At 40.7% G+C, this 20,889-nt stretch overlaps 1 protein-coding gene across 5 annotated transcripts in view; it reads right to left on the minus strand.

Moving 5' to 3' along the window:
* Window positions 1-20,889, minus strand: part of BCAS1 (brain enriched myelin associated protein 1) — a 59,248-nt gene that overhangs the window by 25,748 nt on the left and 12,611 nt on the right. For all 5 annotated transcript variants that reach the window (XM_087720476.1, XM_087720475.1, XM_087720477.1 and 2 more), the window contains exon 4: window positions 7,288-7,850. In XM_087720476.1, the coding sequence (XP_087576602.1) occupies window positions 7,288-7,850 (563 nt within the window). The remainder of the gene's footprint in view (window positions 1-7,287; window positions 7,851-20,889) is intronic.

Consider the following 20,889-nt stretch of genomic DNA (forward strand, 5'->3'; position numbering starts at 1 on the left):
CTCTGACTGATCCTGCCCCCCATCCATTCTCTGTCTCCCAAGCCCCAGTTGATTGGGAGGAAATGGGGATTTTGTAGTAACCTTCCCCTGGAGAGGGGTGGGAATGGAGATTTTACAGTATCCTTCCCCTGCCATGCCCACCAAGCCACGCCCACAGAACCGGCGGTAAAATATTTTGAATCCCATCACTGGACATGGCTGAAAACAAGGTAAGTGTCAGGCCTGAAAGACCAGATCTACACATAAAGTGCAATTAAGCAGATTTCTTGCTACAAGCCAAATGCAAAGGAATCTTCTCAACACCTGGTTAGATAAGGGTCAGCAGCCCTCATTGCCATTTGTGGCTATACAGGGATTCTAGTCCATTCCTTCTTTTAACTCTGCCCCATATCCTGGTTCTTCTCCTACAGGCAAGTGCCCTTTCAGGCAAGATCAATGAAAGCATAACTTCATATAGCAAAATTGCTCAACTGTATTCTAACTCTATCAAGAATCCAAATTGAGTACAGGTTTACACAGACATAATTAGAGTATGAAGTTTTTAATTGGTCAGTGTATTTTTTGTATTGTATGGTAATCTTCCTCTCTCGGGAAACTGAACGTAGCACAATAACTATTTGTTAACAAGTGTATGAATGGTCTTTGTATGCGCGTTTGAATATTTGTGTATGTCTACCTCATTGTTCTCATTTATTCCACCTTGCTTTTCAACAACGCTAGAGATACTGATGTTTGAAGCAAATAAACATGTTTTCTTCTACTTTGTATAGATGAACAAAGTAAAATACACTCAGAAATGGACACTCACAAAAGTTCAGTTTTGACAGCTGCTCTCTGCCCACCTACTCTCTTCTCTTTTGTTGCATACGAGCTCAACAATTCCTAATTAATTTCATACTTGCCAACATTTTACAAATGATGAAAGCAGCATCATTGTCTAGTTATAACACCCTCTCATACACATGCATACACATAGACAGCGAAAGGAAGGGAGAAAAAACACAGGATTACAAAAATTGTTTTTCTGCTGTGCTAATTTACTGTAGAAAAGTTTCTAAAAGTTTAAAAAACTGGATAGATTTAGACCACATTCTTTAGATGGACAAGTCCTAGGCTGCTTAGATTTTAACAAATGCATATCCCACTTTCTTTGGTTAAAAATAATCAAGAAAACTAGTGGAGGAAAAGAATTACAATATGCAGAGATAAAGTCTTAAAAACACAATGAAAGTATGTTTTGTCTCTTCCATTCAATCATATCCAATTCTCAGAGGTTACTTTGATCTATTCCTATAATACAAATGGTGCTAAACTTACAATGATTTGTTTAGTGACCATTCAAAGCTACAATGGCACTGAAAAAGGTGACTTATGACCATTTTTCATACTTAAGATGGCTGCAGTATCTCACAGTCACGGTATCAAAATTCAGATGCTTGGAATCTGGCATTATTTATGATGGTTGCAGTGTCACAGGGTCATGTGATCATCTTTTGTGACCTTCTGACAAGCAAAGTTCATGGGGAGGCCAAATGCACTGAACAACTGTGTTACTAACTTAAGATCTGCGGTGATTCACTTAACAACTGTGGCGAGAAATACCATGAAATGGGGCAAAATTCACTTAACAAAATTCTTCTTAGCAATAGAAATTTGGGACCCAGTTGTGGTCATAAATTGAGGATTACCTGTATTCTTGTCAGGTTTTTCAGAAATGGCTTGCCATTGCTCCTTCCTAGGACTGAGAATGAGTGACTAACTCAATGTCACCCAGCTGCCCTTTTTCTAGCCTGATGCCCAGGGGTGGGCTGCTGGAGGTTCGCAGGGGTTTGGGAGAACCTCTAGCTAAGATTCTGTGCAGTTCAGAGAATCCTCAAATCCCACTTCCGGCTGCCACAAAGAAGAGGGAGTCAAGCTATTCTCCAAAGCACCTGAGGGCAGGATAAGAAGCAATGGGTGGAAGCTAATCAAGGAGAGAAGCAACCTATAACTAAGGAGGGATTTCCTGACAGTTAGAACAATTAATCAATGGAACAACTTGTCTCCAGAAGTTGTGAATGATCCAACACTGGAAGTTTTTAAGAAGATATTGGATAACCATTTGTCTGAAGTAGTGTAGGGTTTCCTGCCCAAGCAAGGGGTTGGATTAGAAGACCTCCAAAGTCCCTTCCCAACTCTGTTATTCTATATGCTAATTCATGTTAGTGCTTGTTGAAGTATGCACAGGATAATATTGGAGTTTGGCTTTGCAAGTTTTTAGCAAGATTCTTTCTCATTTAGATCCCACTAGAAGCCACTTTGTAAATGCATTGTCATATGCGGTAGCTATTTTTTGGTAGTAGAGTGCACTTTGTGTCTTGCAACTTTCTTTTTCAATAGCACTCGGTTTTTGTTTTTTTTAATTACATGGTGGCTTTTTAAAATCTTATTATCTATGGATTATTCGATGTTTGCATTTTTCACTCATACAATACAATTCTTTATGCAATACTTGGCTGGGTGGGAGAGACCTCATAAAACCAAAGCAATAGGAATTTATTTAGAAAGATATTCAGAACTACATTGTGTAGCTTATTCTACTCCATGGAGATCTTTCCCTCCATGTCTTCCCTTTAACATAAAGAATGAGTCACATACCATTACAAAGGGAACATACAATTCAGTGGGATGGAAGTGGGCTGTGGACAGAGATTCTTCTTATATGTACAATGTTGCATGCATGGAATTATGGTGTAACAAAAGTCCTTTAATTTCATTAAAAAAAAAACAGGGGTGGGCACCCGGGGGTTTGCAGGAATTCAGGAGAACCTCTAGCTAAGATTCTGTGCAGTTTGGGGAATCCCCATCTGGCTGGCCACGCCCACCCCATCCCTCCCACATGGCCCATTTTGGATGCAGGTAAGTGCAGGGCACGAACGGAGGCTTGAGGAGGGCAAAAAAAAATGGGCTTACAGGAAGTTCAGGAATCCTGAAACGGCCCTGTTTCTGGCCTCCAGAGGTCCTCCGGAGCCTGGGGAGGCAATTTTTGCCCTCCTGGAGGCTCAAGGAAAGCCTACAGAGCCCGGGGAGGGCACAAATGCCCTTCCCCCCCACCGTGGTGCAGGAGGCCAACTAGGCCATGCCCACCATGGCCACACCCACCCAGCAACCGGGCAGAGCCCCTTGCTAAAAATTTTGAAGCCCACCCCTGAAGATACAGGATTTCTTTTTAGATTAGTATGCAAGGAGTTAAATGCTTCTATAAGAGTTAGTTGCTCAGTGTTTCAGTCAATGTCCATCTCTCTCCCTCCGTCCCTCCCTCCCTCTCTCTCTCCCATATTTTACAATCATAAAGTTAGTATAAATCAAGGAAACCCTCAACAAAAAGTCAAGTTGGTGGCTACAACTTTGCAATTTAAACCCAGCCTTTTTTGGGGGGTGGGGGTGGAAGAACACTTATGCATGTAAAAAAAAGGGCAAGGTTTTGATCATGCACTCTCACCTGCCATTCTGACTGTTTTATCCTCTCCTACCCTGGTACAAATCCTAGTCTCCTAAGATATAGACAAGGGGATTTATGAAAATGATCCTTTCTGCCAAGACCGCATTCACATTCACAGGGCTGTGGCTAATAGTCCAAGCGATCCATTTACCTTGGCCTGAATAGTAACTGCTCTATCCAGGCCGTGAATCCTGCCCTTGTTTGAATTGTGCAGCTTCCTGAATGTAGTTTTGTGATGCTTGAAAAGAAAGCCGTGTTTCAACCAAACACAGAATGTCTGTCTATTTTCGGGACTCTGCCCTAAAATGGGAACGTCTCCCTCCTTTCCTCTTGCCAGTGGTGCTGCTTGTTTGTTGGCATGTGGGGAAAAAAAGCTTTGATGTGATTAATATAATAAATTTTCTCCTCACAGGCTATAAGCCTTGGCTTACTTAAACAGTGATCGGTGCCCAGAACAAAATCCAGGCAATTAGAATTCTATCTAATATTTTGATTTTCTGTACAAATATGCAGTCTATAAAATTAGGGCTTCGTGCCATTATTATATGACGTGTGGCTTTTCCATCAGGCTTCTTCATCTAAATATAAAGCCTAACAAAACACAGATTTGAAGAATATCTCCTCCTCCTCATCATCATCATCATGGAAGATCAACTTCAGGCTATCTGAACATGTCTATGCTACAACCTGCTGCTTTGAAATAAGAGCAGCACAGAACCTTGAGATCCCATTCTTCTTATTGTGGCTTGTGCAGCAATCTTTCCAGGCACAAAAGTTTGCAATATTTTCCAAGCTTTGCACAAACAAGGATTCTCAGTGCTTCAGAATGTTTAGCATAGTGTTTCTCAACCTTGGCAGACTTGAAGATGGGTGGACTTCAACTCCCAGAATTCCCCAGCCAGCTCTGTTCTGGGAGTTGAAGTCCGCCATCTTCCAGTTGTCAAGGTTGAGAAACACTGCCTCTTAAGATGCCGTCCTCTCCTAATGAAAATTGAACTTCAAGGAAGGCTTATTTGTCCTCTGTGAGAATTCCTTAAGAATGCAAATGACATTTTTGTCACAGGTAATTTAGCCAGATTGAGAGAACGGAAAAGGATGAAGTTGCAAGAGTCAGAAGAACTGGTTATGAGAAAAGAAGAGGCAAGGAGCAGGAAGCTGATGACATTGCTAGAATTTTGCTAAGCTATTTTGGAAACAATTCAATGATGTAGAAACTACAATGGAGCATTATGAGAATAAGGTTTGGAGAGTTACAGTCTCAGTGATAAAGGACAGAAGACTGAATCTTCTGCAATGTCCAGGATCATCCTATAGGATCTTCACCTCAACCTAGGAACCTACCATTGAAACCAACAAAATGAACTAAGATACATAAACTAGGCTCCTACTTTGTACCAAGTCATGGTTAGCTGAACAAGCCACAATTAGCTGGGCTCACTTTTTTTGTCTAACTGATGATGTAAACTTTTTTTTCTTACCATGATGTATGAATGCAATCATGTAAGATGACAAATATTTAATTCACAGGATAATCATTTCTTCTACAACATTATTTATGCTCATTATTTATGCTTCATATATATATATAAAGTAGGGCATATATATAAAGTAGGGCATAATTAGAATATTTCTTTAAAAAAAACCCGTATTTGTAACTCACTAAATCTTACTGAGGGGAACGCAATGGCTCAGTGGCTAAGACGCTGAGCTTGTCAATCAAAAGGTCAGCATTTCAGCGGTTTGAATCCCTAGTGCCATGAAACAGGGTGAGCTCCAATTACTTCTCCAGCTTCTGCCAACCTAGCAGTTCGAAAGCATGTAAAAATGCAGTAGAAAAATTGGCATTTAGTCATGCCAGCCACAGGACCACAGAGACGTCTTCGGACAGCACTGGCTCTTTGGCTTTGAAACAGAGATGAGCACTGCCCCCTAGAGTCAGGATTGACTAGCACATATGCGCGAGGGGAACCTTTACCTTAAATCTTACTGAAGCAGCTAGGATTCCATATTTTACTTTTTCTAGAAATGACTGAACTAATCACTGTGCCTAATGACAGGGCTGGTCTTATTTATTACTCTTCCTCAAGCATTGTTCCTCCTCACTACTCTGAGTTCCCTCAGAACTCTTCACAAATGTAGTCAGAAACAAAACGTATACTCAGTGTGTGCTTCTAGGGAAGAAAGCCATATCTGTGAGTAACTGATTCCACTGTTGTATAACTGTCAGGAAAAATTTTAAAAATATATAATTATCATTGAAAACCAATTTCCCAAAAACAGAAATCCATTATTTGACAATGCAGAATAGAAATTTTTACCTTCTGTAGGTAGATATCCTTTCGAATATTTGAAAGATGCTATGGTGACTCCTATAACCTTCTTTTCTGAAGGCTGAATAATCCCAGGACCTTCAATCTCTCCTCATAAGGCTTAATTGCTCATCTTCTGATCATTCTCACTGTTCTTCTTTAAACTTGATGGTCATATCTACCCAACCCATTAGAGCGGGGGATGTTGTGGGTACCATCCCTGAGGGAGATACACCTGGTGGGACCCAGAAGAAGGGCCTTCTCCATGGTGGCTCCCTCTCTCTGGAACATCACTCCCCCAGAGATTAGAATGGCCCCTCACTCTAATACTCTTCCAGAAGGTGCTGAAGACCTGGTTCTGCCAGCGGGCCCGGGGAACCTAGAGAGGGATGGAGCCCATTAAATGGCTCATGTGATCAACTGTCGCTGGGGCAGGAGGTGGGGGGGGGTGATTTTATTACATTAATTTATTTGATTTTTTAATCAGTTTTACTGTTTTTAGATGTGGTTTTTATATTCTGTAACCAACTTGAGTCACCATGGGCAAATAGGCAGCAATATAAATTTAATAATAACAACAACAATAATAATAACAACAACTATTATTATTATTATTAATAATAATAATAATAATAAAGACATCATACTGGTTGAGAAAAACAAGGTTACAATCATACACATTGCAATACCAGGTGATAGTAGGGTCGCTGAGAAGAAACATGAAAAAATATCAAAATACCAGGACTTAAAAATTGAAATTCAACGACTATGGCACAAACCAGCAGTGGTAATTCCAGTGGTAATTGGCACACTGGGTGCTATTGCAAAAGCACTGGAATTACATTTTAAACAGTTAAAAATTGACACAATCACCATCAGTCAAATGCAAAAAGCCGCACTGCTTGGATCTGCACGCATATTACGAAAATACGTTAGGACGTCCTAGGCCCCTGGGTGGGGCCCGACTAATAATCAATGCCAAATCCGGTGAAACAACTGGCTGCTGTGATACAATTGTACAATAATAATAATAATAATTATAACTTTGTTTAAAAAAGTTTTTTTGAATTCCTAAACTGTAATGCGCATAACTAGGCTCAGTACTCAAAAAAAAAAAAAAAGAACTTAGAAGTATTACTTTCTGGTATTTGCAAATTACCCTTCACTTGATGTAGTTTAAAACTGCCCTTGTTTTTACTGCATCTATATTATACAAATGTTAGTATTCAGTTTGTAATCAAGTACAATCCCAAGATCTTGTTCACATTTTTAAAAAACCAAGCCAGGAACCCTTTTCCTCCCACATCCATCTTGGACTTGGGCAGGTATTTTTCTGTTACCTGAATAAAGAATTTTTGTATTGGTTTCTACTTTTTCTTTTCTTTTCTTTTTTGCTATTTTAAGATCAATTCTCTTAAACCGTTAGGATATTTTTGAATTCTATTTCTGATTTCTGCGGTTTGAATTATCCCACCCAGTTCCAATTTCTATACTTGCCTTTCCCTGCGATTCATGATCCGGGGTGCTCTTTAATCCTGCAGGTTCTTCTGAGGAGATGCCTACACCTGGACAGCTGTCAGTCACCTCCTGTTGATTTTGCTCCTGTTGCCTGCTCTTAGGTTTTCCTTTTTCCAATTTGAAGAGCTTGTCCAAAAAGGTTAACTCTTTGGATTTCGGTAAAGGGACATCCTCCTCTTTAGCTGGTGCTGAGAGTTCAATTTCACTAGGGGATGCTTCACTTAGGTTTTTATCAGAAGCTTTCTCTGTGGCAGCTGCGACCGAAAGCTCCCCGTTTTCACTCAACGCTTTGTTTGCCTGAGCCGCCTCTGAGCTGACATCAAGTTGAGCTGATCCAAGGGATGAATTTGTCGCCTGCGCTTCAGTACGTCCTGGTACAGACCGTGAAAATGCAAAGGCAAAACGAGATTTGGCAGCTGGTGGAAGAGGTTTGGCTTCTTTCCCGAGATTATTTCCACTGGCCTCGGAGTTGGAGCTGATCTCCATTGTTTTCTGGGAAGAAACAGCTGCATTGTCCAGGCCAACACTCACTCTTGCATCCACTACAAGTGCAAACAAGAAAACAGCAATTCTCCATCACAACAGGAAAGATGCACTATTAATCATAGCTGCCTGCATCTTTAATGGACTGACTGTAAACTGAAAAGGTCTAAACGAACAGAGTGTCCATGTTTCATTCTCTTACCAAGTATGATGTTTGGCCTAAGCAAAGAATTTGAATTACCCAAATCTACCATATCGTCACTGGTCCATTAATAAAGCCTGCCCTTTTCAATGACAGCCGTAGGGGAAAATGAACATTACATTACCAAATAATTGACAGCCTTCTCTTTCAAAACTGTCTGCAAAAGTAAGGCTGCTATTGCTATTTATTTTTTTTAGGATATATTTTTTTCCAAAATGGTAAATGTGTGATTACAGTTCTTTGTTTGATCTTTCGAAGTTGCCATTGTATGAGAAATATGAATCTGGAAAACTCAGCAAAAGGGCAGAACTTGGTTTGAATGCCAGTTAATATTTGAGGACGCAGTCTGTTTGAATACTGGCAGGGTTTCTTATATACAGAGTTCTCAACTCATGGACATTCATTTTATGACCATTCGAAGTTACGACAGTACAGAAAAAAGTGACTTATAACCAACCGGTCCTCACATTTACAACTATTGTAGCATTTCTATAGTCACATGATCAAAGTTCGGGTGCTTGGCAACCAGCATGTATTTATGATAGTTGTCCTGAGGGCAGGACAAGGAGCAATGGAAGGAAACTAATCAAGGAGAGAAGCGACCTAGAAATAAGAAGACATTTCCTAACAATTAGCCAGTGGAACAACTTGTGAATGCTTCAACACTGGAAGTTTTAAAGAAGAGATTGGACAACCATTTGTCTGCAATGGCATAGGGTTCCCTGCCTTAGCAGGGGGTTGGACTAGAAGATCTCCAAGGTCCCTTCCAACTCTGTTATTCTATTCTACAACCCGTTAAGAAGCTCTACTGCATCAGCAAAATAAACAATAATTACCATATTTTTCAGAGTATAAGACACACATTTTTCTTCAAAAAAGAGGTGAAAATCTGGGTGTGCCTTATACACTGAATACAGCATTTTTTGCCTCCCGAAACCCACCCACCCCTTTGCAAAAATGGCCATGCATAGCTTGTAGGAGGCTTTCAGAGAGCTCCTGGGGGCTGGGAAGGGCAGAAATGAGCAAAAAATGGGCTTTTTTTTGCTCAATTTTGCCCCCTCCCCAGTCCCCAGGAGCACTCTATGAGCTTCCTAAAGGCTATCCATGCCCTTTTTGTTTCAAAAAACAAGCCATTTTTTTCTCATTTTGCCCCCCCCCCCCCAGCATTCTACAAGCCTTCTAAGGGCTATTCATGCCCTTTGGGGTGGGGAAATGGGCCCATTTTCACGAAAAACTGGCCGTTTTGAGAGGTTTGCAGAGTACAAAAACTTTTTTTTTTTAAAAAAATTGCCTCTTCAAAACCTTGGTACATCTTATACCCTGGTCCACCTTATACTGCGCCGAGGTGGCACAGTGGTTAAAGTGCTGTACTGCAGCCACTCCAGCTGACTGTTATCTGCAATTCGGCGGTTCAAATCTCACTGGCTCAGGGTTGACTCAGCCTTCCATCCTTCCGAGGTGGGTAAAATGAGGACCCAGACTGTGGGGGCAATAAGCTGACTCTGTAAACTGCTTAGAGAGGGCTGAAAGCCCTATGAAGTGGTATATAAGTCTAATTGCTATTGCTACTCTGAAAAATATGATATTCCAGACAACTCTCAATCAACCCATCTGCTGCTGTTGCACATAATGGTCAGTTCGTTGGCCTTAGTGACACCCAAGATCTTATCATTGCTTTGTAGAAAAATTACCTCATCCTAGGTCAATGCTTCAGAAGATTTTCCATGATAACTCATTAATCAGTACACTATAGCAAAGCAGATTCTGCCTTGCAAGTGATATCTGTTCACTCAGTTAAGCGAAGCAAAAATAAAGATAAATGTGTGTGGTACCAGAAGCAAGAAACCTTTGATTTCAGAGCTCGCACAACTTGCAGGAAGAATTTAAAAAATGTTTTTAGCTGTGTTCCTCAACTACTGTACGGAAACATTAGCCAAACATGCATAATGAAATAAGGGAATGAAAGAAAAAATCCAAGTGTACTGAATGTACAGTAATAGGTGGAAATGAAGAATAAATGAATTATGTTTATCTGTGAGTATTCAAAACTTTCAATGGATAAGAAAGGACAGGAAAAACAATGAGAGTCACAAACATATTTACTTCATAATGGACTCTGTTTCTATTTCTGGTTGCAGATCAAATCTACAAAACTGCCCTAATGCATTGATCTTGTCTACCCATTAGAACCGGTATTTCCAACAATCAGTTGTGACATACGATTTATATTAGCTAGAATCGGTGGATTTCCTGCCTTCTTGCTAATCTAAATTGTGAGTCACAGCTAATCATCAGAAATCGAAAATTCTGCTTTTATTGCCCAAAAACCTTAAGAAAGGTTTTTACCTATCTTCAATTGGGTTCACTGTTTACCATCCTTCAATGATGCTTTTCCCGAGTTCATCAGAAAACCACAAAATTATTTGAGATCTACAAACAGGGATAGGGATATACAGTTCCTTCTCAAACCAAACAGGTGTCTGAAAGGAAGACTAAATTCTTTACAAAGAAATAAGCTTTATAACAGGGTGGATACCTTAGATTAGATAAGCATATGATAAAAGAAATAAATTATTTTATTGTTCCATCTAGAATTTATGTTGGTAAATATGGTGGCAATCTCAGAAGGATGACAGATACTAACTATTCTTCTTACTAGAGGAATACCAGGAGGGCTAACTCACTAGGGTGATGCTCAGGAACCCCTGATCTTTCCTATAAGTAGCACCACCAATTGCTTCAAGAGCTCTTTAGGTATCTTCAACCCAAAGTCACATGTGCTATGAAAAAAAGTTCTTCCTTCTTTGCAATTTCCTTCTGTACATTTCCACCTCGGTATACATCCATTGTAAATGTACTTCTCCCCCCTTATTTCAGTTTCTCTTTGTCCATACATAAGATACTATTATATACAGTGCTTAATTTACAATCCTTCTTTCCATTTATACAAGTTTGTTCATTTCTATCTATTCATTGTTAATTTCTAACTCCTGTGTATTCTTCATTTAGTCTTTCCTTAAGCTTTACACCTGTCCTCTAGCCATTTGTACCACTCGTTCCGTACCGTATATATAATATTGTGTTTCAGAGGTGGGTTCCTACCAGTTTGCACCTATTTGGTAGAACCGGTTCGTCAAATCTACCGAATTGGTTAGAAGAGGTTCCACCAGTGGACCCGGAAAGCAGGCCACACCTACAGAAGAGGTTCCCAATTTTTTTGAAACCCACCATTGGTCCTTGGATATGATTATTCTACACTATCATGCTCATATTTATAAAACTCAGTGCCTCTGTGAAAGGTAAGAATGACTACTGCGTTTGTGGTGCAGTCAGAACATTGCGTGTGTTGAAGTTGTTTTAACACAAACCAAAGATGCCTTTTAAAAAACAAATTTACATCATATTCTTATGCATGCCAGTGCTGTGTGTGAGGTAATTTAAGGTGGTTCTGACAAGTGTCATCGGCATCTTCATATCCGGTCACATGGGCAGCAAGCCACTCCCACAAAGGAGGCCACACCCACAGAGTAGGTTCGAACAATTTTTGAAACCCACCACTATTCTATTTCTTCTTCTTTTATTTCTTTTGTAAATTTGTCCATCTCTGCACACACTAACACTTTCATTATAACATTCCCCTCTGTTGGTATATTATTATTATTCCAATTTTGTGCACATGTTATTCTCGCTACCATTGTATATGTATAATTGTATTTGTCTAATTAAATATTGTGGTTTTTTGTCATAATTCTTTGTAGGTATTCCCAATAAAAACAATTCCAGTTTCATATCAAAAGTTCTAATATTTGTGCCCGCTATATTCATTCCCCAGAAGCCTTTTGGATTCTTGTGATTCAAAGAGCCTACCAGAGATGATAAAAAGACCAAATGTACTTGACAGTTTCTGAAAGGTTTTTTTTTTTTTAATGAACTTCAATGGGATGAAGAGTCATTTTGAACTACATTGGAAGTTGAAACTACAGTGGTAAGTGTTGCAAACTACACATGCATGCCCCAAGGAAGATTTTAATGCTGCATTGATTTGCAATTAACTGGTGGATCATTTAGCTACAAAATAGGACATTCAGTGGGTGCAGATTGCCAAGGGCATTAGTGTAACTCCAGTAATAAAAAGCAAATGAAGATGGTAATTCTGCAGGTTGAAACTTTACTGGGTCACACCAATGGGTTTAACAAGTCTCATTTGGATTAGCCTGTGTTATTTTAAGCAGATTGTCAATTTTACCACACCCTTTGACTAAATATACTTCTGCTGAATACACAACATCAGCTAGGGTGCTGAAGCATATGTTTATTAATGCTGGTCTCCCTCACATCCTTCACTGTGCTGCAGCTTCCCTGTCCCTCTTTCCAATGAAAAATCAGAGAGAAAAAAATCTTCTTCTGACACTGAACTGAGACATAAAAAAGGCAACTTTTGGAGTTGAGAGACATGATTGGCTGACAGCACATTGTAGGTGCTGACACAAAATGGATGGGGATGAGGAACAACTTGGGTGGCCTGTTACAAAATACTCATTTATCAGAAGACAAAACTGCTCCTTCTAAAGGTCCCAGGCCAGCTTTCCTTTTTCCTGGATAACTGGTCATATTTCCAAATAAAGTTTTAGACTATAATAATAATCCACCTTATTGGTTTTCTTATCCTGGTAATATGGGGGAGGGTGCAATAACTGTCTGGAAAATAGGTGTGATTCTACAGAATGGTGCTTTGCAGTATTTCCATTTTTTAAAAAAATAATCTTTGAAATTTTAAGTTTTAGACAGGATGGGAAGCCTAGACTAGGCCAAAGTCAATGTCCACAGATTTAGTTATATAGGTAGCCCTCGATTTATGACCACAATGGAGCCCAACATTTCTGTTGCTAAGCGAGACAGTATTTAAGTGAGTTTTGCCCCAATTTTACGACCTTTCTTGCCACAGTTACTAAGTGAATCACTGCAGTTGTTGCATTAGTAACCCAGTCGTTAAGTGACTCTGGCTTCCCCCATTGATTTTGCTTGTCAGAAGCTTGCAAAAGGGGATCCCATGACCCCGGGACACTGCAACCGTCATAAGTATGGGTCAGTTGCCAAACATCTGAATTCTGATCGTGTGACCCTGGGGAGGTTGCAATGATCATAAGCGTGAAAATCAGTCATAAGTCTCTTTTTTCAGCGTCGTAACTTTGAATGGGCACTAAATGAACCATTGTAAGTCGAGGGCTACGTGTACCTTCACACACATAGACACTTGACTTTTCTCACCTGCATTCCCCAGCACAGATCTTCAAAGATTTCCCTTACAACTATGCAATTAACTTCATAGCATAATGTGGTATTTCCTGAAATTCAAGATGCACGGCATTTTAGACGAGCTTGCAATAATGTGATCTTTCCTACAATGTTATATGAATGCTAGTTTAGAACCTACCACTCAGGCTCTCAGTGGCAGAATGTTTGGAAGCGTCTGACAGTGTTGCTCACCTTGGCTTTTAGAGTCGTATCTCAAATTAGGCTTCAAACATACCTGTGCATTCGGCCATGACAGCATCTTAAGAGGCATCCAAAGAAAACATCCGGTTGGTTCATAATCTACTTGCATTCAGTTACAGTAGCAACGAATGCACAATCAGAAGAGCTGAAGGACCAGGTTAGGCATCGGTCATCAGGGAGAACATCTATTCCCTGTGAAATTGGCAGCCCGTAGGCCAGATGTGTTATGATGCCATGGCACAATGAAACTGCGCTCCACTAAAGCGTGCCCGATTAAACCATGTCACTGATGTCATCAGCAGGGTGACATCAGCGACCGCGGCGAAAAAAGGGCGCTTTAAATAGCGCTTTAAAAGCAAGCCGATTCAAGTTAAGGTAAGGGTTAGGTTTAGGGTTAGGTTTAGGGTTAGGTTAAGGGTTAGGGTTAGGTTTAGGGTTAGGTTAAGGGTTAGGGTTAGGGTTAGGGTTAGGGTTAGGTTAAGGGTTAGGGTTAGGTTAAGGGTTAGGTTTAGGGTTAGGTTTAGGGTTAGGTTAAGGGTTAGGGTTAGGGTTAGGTTTAGGATTAGGTTTAGGGGGGTTAGGTTTAGGTTTAGGGGTTAATTTTAGCTTTAGCATTTACAGCGTGCTTTTTCTCCGTGCTGTTGTTGCACTGTGATGACGTCAGCTACGCGGTTTCGTCAAGCACGCTTTAGTCGAACGCGGTTTTGTGGTGGAACCTTATGATGCAGGCCATGGCCATCCCAGCTCCACAAAGGCAAAAAAGTCACGATACGTCACGTGACATGATCGCGTTTGACACCCGTGATTATGTGGCCACTAACAGCTGGTAACAACTTGTTGGCATGTCATCAATCAACTCCCCTTCCAAAAATATAGATACCCAAAGCAAGATCTATGCCACCTATGTTTCACAAAAATGAAAGGCAAGCTAAAATGTGATTCTCACCAACCTAAACATATGGGAAATCTGGATTTTATTCCTCCTATAAAAAAATAAGAAGGGGTGGGTGGGTAGAACGGTCAGTCTGATTTAAAGAACAAAAGGAGTTGTGAGTTATCAATTCCACAATTCCTTTTGTTTCCCCAACTGCTGCCTGATATTGGAACACAATACCGGACAAAGGAAAAGACAGATAAAAGAAGTAATTATGGAGTGAAATGTACTCACACGTAAACACAACGCTTGTATGTTCCTTTCTCTAAAAACCTGCAGGATTGATATAAACCAGGACTAAGATATACACCCATCTGTTGCTATCACTTCTAATTTAACCTTTGCCTTGCAATCCATTTTTCACTTTAGGATTCAAACAGATGTTTCTGCAAACCTTTTCCACCACAGAAAAAAAAATATTTCGCAAAGTAACAAGGCTGGGTCTCTTGATAATAACCAGCGCTGTCTTCTTTGGCAGTTTTTGCAAACATGAAATTATATGAAGTGCCATGTTGCTGTAAAAACTCTCTCCTCCTGAAAGTCATTAGTAGAAATGTTCAGGAGAAAGATCATGGACTATAATACAGTTGGGTGTGCCGGAGCAATGTGTTATGTTGTAGAACAAAGGCAAAAAATGATCAAAAGCAGCTTCTGATTTCACAGGTGAAATAAAATGTCTCCATTTTCTGAGCAAAGAGACAGGGGAGCAAAACTCCTTGTGGAGGAATTTGGCAGGGAGATTGTAACCGACGCCACATAGCACTTCCACAGTAAAGGAAGCTTCGTGGTAATCTGCAAATTATGCACAAGGCTTGTTCTGCTTGAAGAGATGCTAGGCTACAACTGTTGGAGGTTCAAACATATGTCTTTGTAACAGGAAAATGGCTTGAAGAGAAAGTGACTAACTTGAACACACCATAAAAAGGGAAATGTTCCTATCCAGGACTGGTGAAACTTTTGAAAAACCCATTAATAACCCTCCCTTTCTAATGATACGTGTGATTGAAGATGAGTTTGAACACTAATTCATATAGTTTGAACTTCTCACACTGCTATATTTTGGTCTGAAAGTCATCGGATGGTTAACATGGCAGAATAACAGAATAATAAAATAACATAATAACAGAGTTGGAAGAGACCTTGGAGGTTTTCTAGTCCAACCCCCTGCACAAGCAGGAAATCCTATACTAATCCAGACAAATAGTTATCCAACCTTTTCTTAAAAACCTCCAGTGTTGGAGCACCCACCACCTCTGGAGGCAAGTTGTTCCAGTGATTAATTAGTCTAACTGTTAGGAAATTTCTCCATAGTTCTAAGTTGGTTCTCTCCTTGATTAGTTTCCACCCATTGCTTCTTGTTCTACCTCCGGGTGCCTTGGAGAATAGCTTGACCTTGACCCCCTCTTTTTTATGGCAGCTTCTTAGATATTGGAATACTGCTATCATGTTGCCCCCAATCCTTCTTTTCATGACTTTGAACTATCTTCTTTCAAACACTTCTTTTCTGTGGCTGAAGGCCAATTTTAGCAATTTATGAACGCATCAAGAACTGTGGACACTTCATAAACTGAAGATAAACAAAGTAATTAACGATTGTGGCAGATTGTTTACATATTGCTCTTGGTCAACAAATTGATGCAACTTAGAGGAAAGGGCAAGAAAGAAAATGTTCAAACATTTTTGCTCCTAAATTTGAATTTCTTTATCTATGATATAGAATAACAGAATAACAGAGTTGGAAGGGACCTTAGAGGTCTTCTAGTCCAACCCCCTGTTCAGACAGGAAACCCTATACCAATTCAGACAAATTGTTGTTTAATCTCTTCTTAAAAGCATCCAGTGTTGGAGCATTCACAACTTCTGGAGGCAAGTTGTTCCACTGATTAATTGTTCTAACTGTTGGGAAATTTCTTCTTAGTTCTAAGTTTCTAGACACCTATTTTCCCTTTTCTTAAAAAAAATGCTGTTTAGTAAAACCTCTAGATAAAAAAAAGTGCTTGAGATTTAATATGCACTGGGCACCAAAAAAGAATTCCTGCTTATCTTTCTAATCAGGAGCCAGTTCAGTAAACATGCTAACAGTTTTGGAGAAACTGTTTGCAAACTATTGGAAAAGTGATGGCCTCTTCAGTGGCATGCAGGTTAAGCAACTTCAGGACATGCCACCTGTCAAAGTCTGTCAATTACTTGACATGTTTTACCATTTTCTCGCAGCTCCAACAGATAAGAAAGAGCCAGCTAGTTATGGATCTCCTAGATATCCTAGATATGATAGGACTGCCTCAGCTTGATGTATTCAAAGTTGAGCAGACCAGGATAAAGCTCATTATCTATCAAGATGGGATTCAACACTAAAGATTAGCAGGGCAGTTCAGTTTTCCCTCTTGATGTGTGGTAGCAACAAATGACACCTCCAGTCAAGTGAAGGATCATCATTACCAAGGGCAATCAACTTAGTTCTGGCACATAACTTATCCCACAAGCCTTTCTTTTCATCTCCAGCAGTTAAAATACAATTTTATAAACTCTAATTTTTTTTAAAAAAAAACCATAGCGTAAAGTAGCTATGACTCTCTGTTTATAGGATTAACCTTGCCCTGGGGTGATGGGAATAGGAGTCTACTTTTGCACCGGCTTGTATCTTTTCTATTTCTTGAAATGTCACATGAAAAAGAGGTGAGCCAACTCCAAATGAGTCAAGCAAGTCAAACACTATTGATTAATTCAAGCTAACACCCACAATGTAAATTTGCTATTGACTGATCAGCCTTTTGTACTCAAAACTGCACCTTCATTGTACACAGAAAATAGACAAGTGATAATGCAGGACACACACACAAAATTGAGCAAGAATTTATAGGACCTACAGGGCACTTTCAGTATAATAGCGGTAGGCTTTGTAAATAAGGACGTGGTGGCTCAGTGGCTAAGACGCTGGGCTTGTTCATCAGAAAGGTCAGCAGCTTGGCGGTTCGTTTCTGTAGTGCCACATAACAGAGTGCGCTCCCATTACTTGTCCCAGCTTCTGCCAACCTAGCAGTTCAAAAGCATGTAAAAAATGCAAGTAGAAAAATAGGGACCACTTTGGTGGGAGGGTAACAGCGTTCTGTGCACCTTCAGTGTTTAGTCATGCCGGCCACATGACCATGAAGACATCTTCGGACAGCGCTAGCTCTTCAGCTTAGAAACGGAAATGAACACCGTTCCCTAGAGTCAGGAATGACTAGCAGGAATGTGCGAGGGGAACCTTTACCTTTACCTTAGCTTTGTAAAACAATTCCAAAAAGAGCTGTTTGTGACAATAATTTGTGTTGATGAGTGGAAACTTTTCCCCGAGTCTTCTAGTGAAGATGGCCATAACTACTTTACTTGCAACTTGTAAAAGATTTCCTGGCCTTCCGTTCTTCACAACATCAAAGGATGCCATCTGCTCTTTAAATAATTCACAATGCTTAGAGCAATATTAGATTGAGGACGTTCTGGGGAATTTCCCAAAAGATTCGTGTCATCCTGGAGATCATTGAACATATGCAACTTGGGAGCACAGATCAAAATACAGCTTGTTGAGAAACCAAAGATCTGGCAGCTGCCCAAGGTCATTGGCCCTTTGTTTTAGCCAGATGTGAGACATTGCTCAGAATTTACAGAGAAGAAACTCATTCATGTGAAATGTACTCAAATCCCCTTAGAGCAGCCTATTGCTTTAAGGCAAACTCGCAATGACACGTTGTCAACACGTGACGTATTGCAATTCCCCCCCCCTTTTTCTAAACCGAGAGGGGAGTGGCCAGTGTGCGATGCATCTGGTCCTCAGGCAGCACGTTTGACACCCCTGCTAAAAGGCAATCTCCCTCAATATGGAACTATCCAGATGCTAAAGGTGAAAGTTTCCTCTATCCTAGGCTGTCAAACTTGTGGCCTGTGGCTTGTGCCTCATATGCTGGCCACACCTACACCCAGTTTAGCAAAAGGGGAAAAAGTCACATGATGATGCCCTGACGACGTGAGTTTGACACCCCTGCTCTATCTTTCTGACTCGCATGGACGTACGACCATCAGCTGTCCTTCGCACACGTGGCAATGCTGAAAACTGGTGTGAACTTGCTCACTGGCCAGCTGATTGTCAGGTGCACATCCGCACCAGAAGCCGGAGGTTTGGAGCTTGACATCCGTGCTGTATCCATTTGATTCTGACTCTAGGGGGCAGTGTACATCTCTGTTTTTTAGCCAAGGGAGTCACCATTGCCTGAAGACATTTCCATGGTCATGTGACCAGCATGACTATACACTGAGGCACAAGGAGCATTGTTACCTTTCCACCAAAGTGGTACCTATTTATCTGCTTGCATTTGCATGCTTTCGAACTGCTAGGAGGACAAGAGCTGGGGTAAATAACAGGAGCTCATCCCATTGTGTGAACCTCGGGTCTCGAACCCAGACTGTCAGTTTTCCAGCTGACAAGCTCAGCATCTTCCATGAATTCCCCTAAACTTTCCATTCTGTAAAACACCACACCTGCATTAACAGGAGTCAGATAGAAATATATATTATTTATCATGCTGATGGATTTTTACAACCTGCCCAAACAATCATCACCTATAATATTGTAGGGAATCAAACCTGCAAGTTTTCTATACTTCAGAAACAAACACTGACCCAGACTTCTAAGTCTGCATAAGTAGCTCTCAGGTGCTTTCCAGATCTGTTGGCAATATTGGTAGGGAAGATTGGAGCTGGAGTACCATCTCGGCAGGGACGTGCAGTCAGGGAAGGCAGGGGAGGCGGGGCCTCACGAGTGTCATGATGAAAAGAAAAGAAAAATTAAAAGGAAAAAGGCTAAGGTAGTTGCTGCCAGAGTCACAGTGGATGACTCTGCTTAGTGCTAACTGCAGGGGGAGGCGAGAGAACCACGTGCCTCCTTTGCATAAGGAATTTTTCACCTTTTAACCCCTGCTTAACTCTGAGCAAGAGTTAAAAGGCAAAAAATTCCTTATGCAAAGGAGGCACGTGGTTCTCTCGCCTCCTTCTCTGGCAGCAGCAGGTCTTGCCTTTTTATTTTTACATTTTTTACACTTTCATCATGGCGGGCAGACAAGAGGAGAGTTCAAATCCTCTGTGACACAGCTGGAAAAGGTATATGGGTCAGACAGAGGGAGGGGGGAATTCAAAATTATTGTAATTTAATTTGTAAGTAATTTTTTATTGTGAGTAATTTGTGTGTGTGTGTGTATGTGTGTTTCTTTCTTCACTTCACTCAAACAAACTCTCTCAATTTGAGAGACAGTTTGTTTGAGAAGAGAGGGGCAGCTCTCTCTCCCCCCCCCACCGGGAGCCCCATCCTGTCCCTCTCCCTTTCCTCCTCCTCCTTTCCTCTTTCTTTGCCGGCTGCTGCCTCGCCCCCTCCCACCTCCTCCGTCCCCGCCGCTGTGTCCGACAGGCATCTCGCGTTTATGGCGGACATAAACACGAGATGCCTCTCGGACATAGCAGCGGGGACGTTGCTTCTTGCCGCTGCTGCACTCTTGCCTCACCACCCGTAATCCTCACCGCACGTCACTGCACCTCGGTGGTACCAAAGTGATGGATCTATTTTCTTGAAATAGGGAACTAGATCTTTTTTTGGCCCATAGAGTTGAATTTGTAATACAAATAGTTCTCAACCCACAACCACATTTGAGCTCAAAATTTCTGTTGCTAAACAAGACAGTTGTTAAGTGAATTTTGCCCCATTTTACAACCTTTCTCGCCACAGTTAAGTGAATCACTGCAGTTGTTACTAACATAGTTGTTAAGTGACTCTCGCTTCCCCATTGACTTTGCTTGTCAGAAGGTCACCAAACGGGATCACATGAGCCCAAGATACTGTAAATATCATAAATACACACCAGATGCCAAGCAGCTGAATTTTTCATCATGCGATCATGGGGATGTTGCAACAGTCATAAGTGTGAAAAATAGTCATGTGTCATGTCACTTTCTCAGTGCTGTTGTAACTTTGAACGGTCAATAAATGAATGGTCGTAAGACAAGAACTACTTATCCTGTCCTGGAGATTGCATAAGTTATGGTTTATAACATCAGGGTACCACAAGGAAGAGAAGGGTAAATAATTCCACCCTAGAATATTTCTGTGTTTTGAGATCCTTGGAAGTTCTCAGGGCATACGGGATACCTTAAACATGGCCAAGAGCTATATTACCTGTTTTATTTCTGCACAACTCTACTCAAAGGGGATAAAAGAATTGCAATTGGAGGACAACTGGTAGTTTTTAAGGGGCACAGTCACTTCAAGACTAAGGCATCCATTTTTCTGCTTAGAATACCCCAACTGATAAAAGAAAGGTCTGAGAATTAATCCCTGCCTATTTTGAGAAACTCTGTTATCATTTCATGGGTGCTGGGGGTTATGTGGTTTATTGGATCATGGAAAGCTTATCCTTGATTATATGATGCGCTTTTCCTTTCT

The sequence above is a fragment of the Thamnophis sirtalis genome, unplaced genomic scaffold (assembly GCF_051295495.1).
Source record: "Thamnophis sirtalis isolate CommonGarterSnake01/CBP01778 unplaced genomic scaffold, rThaSir2_p1.2 scaffold_7, whole genome shotgun sequence".
Classification (NCBI taxonomy): Eukaryota; Metazoa; Chordata; class Lepidosauria; order Squamata; family Natricidae; genus Thamnophis; species Thamnophis sirtalis.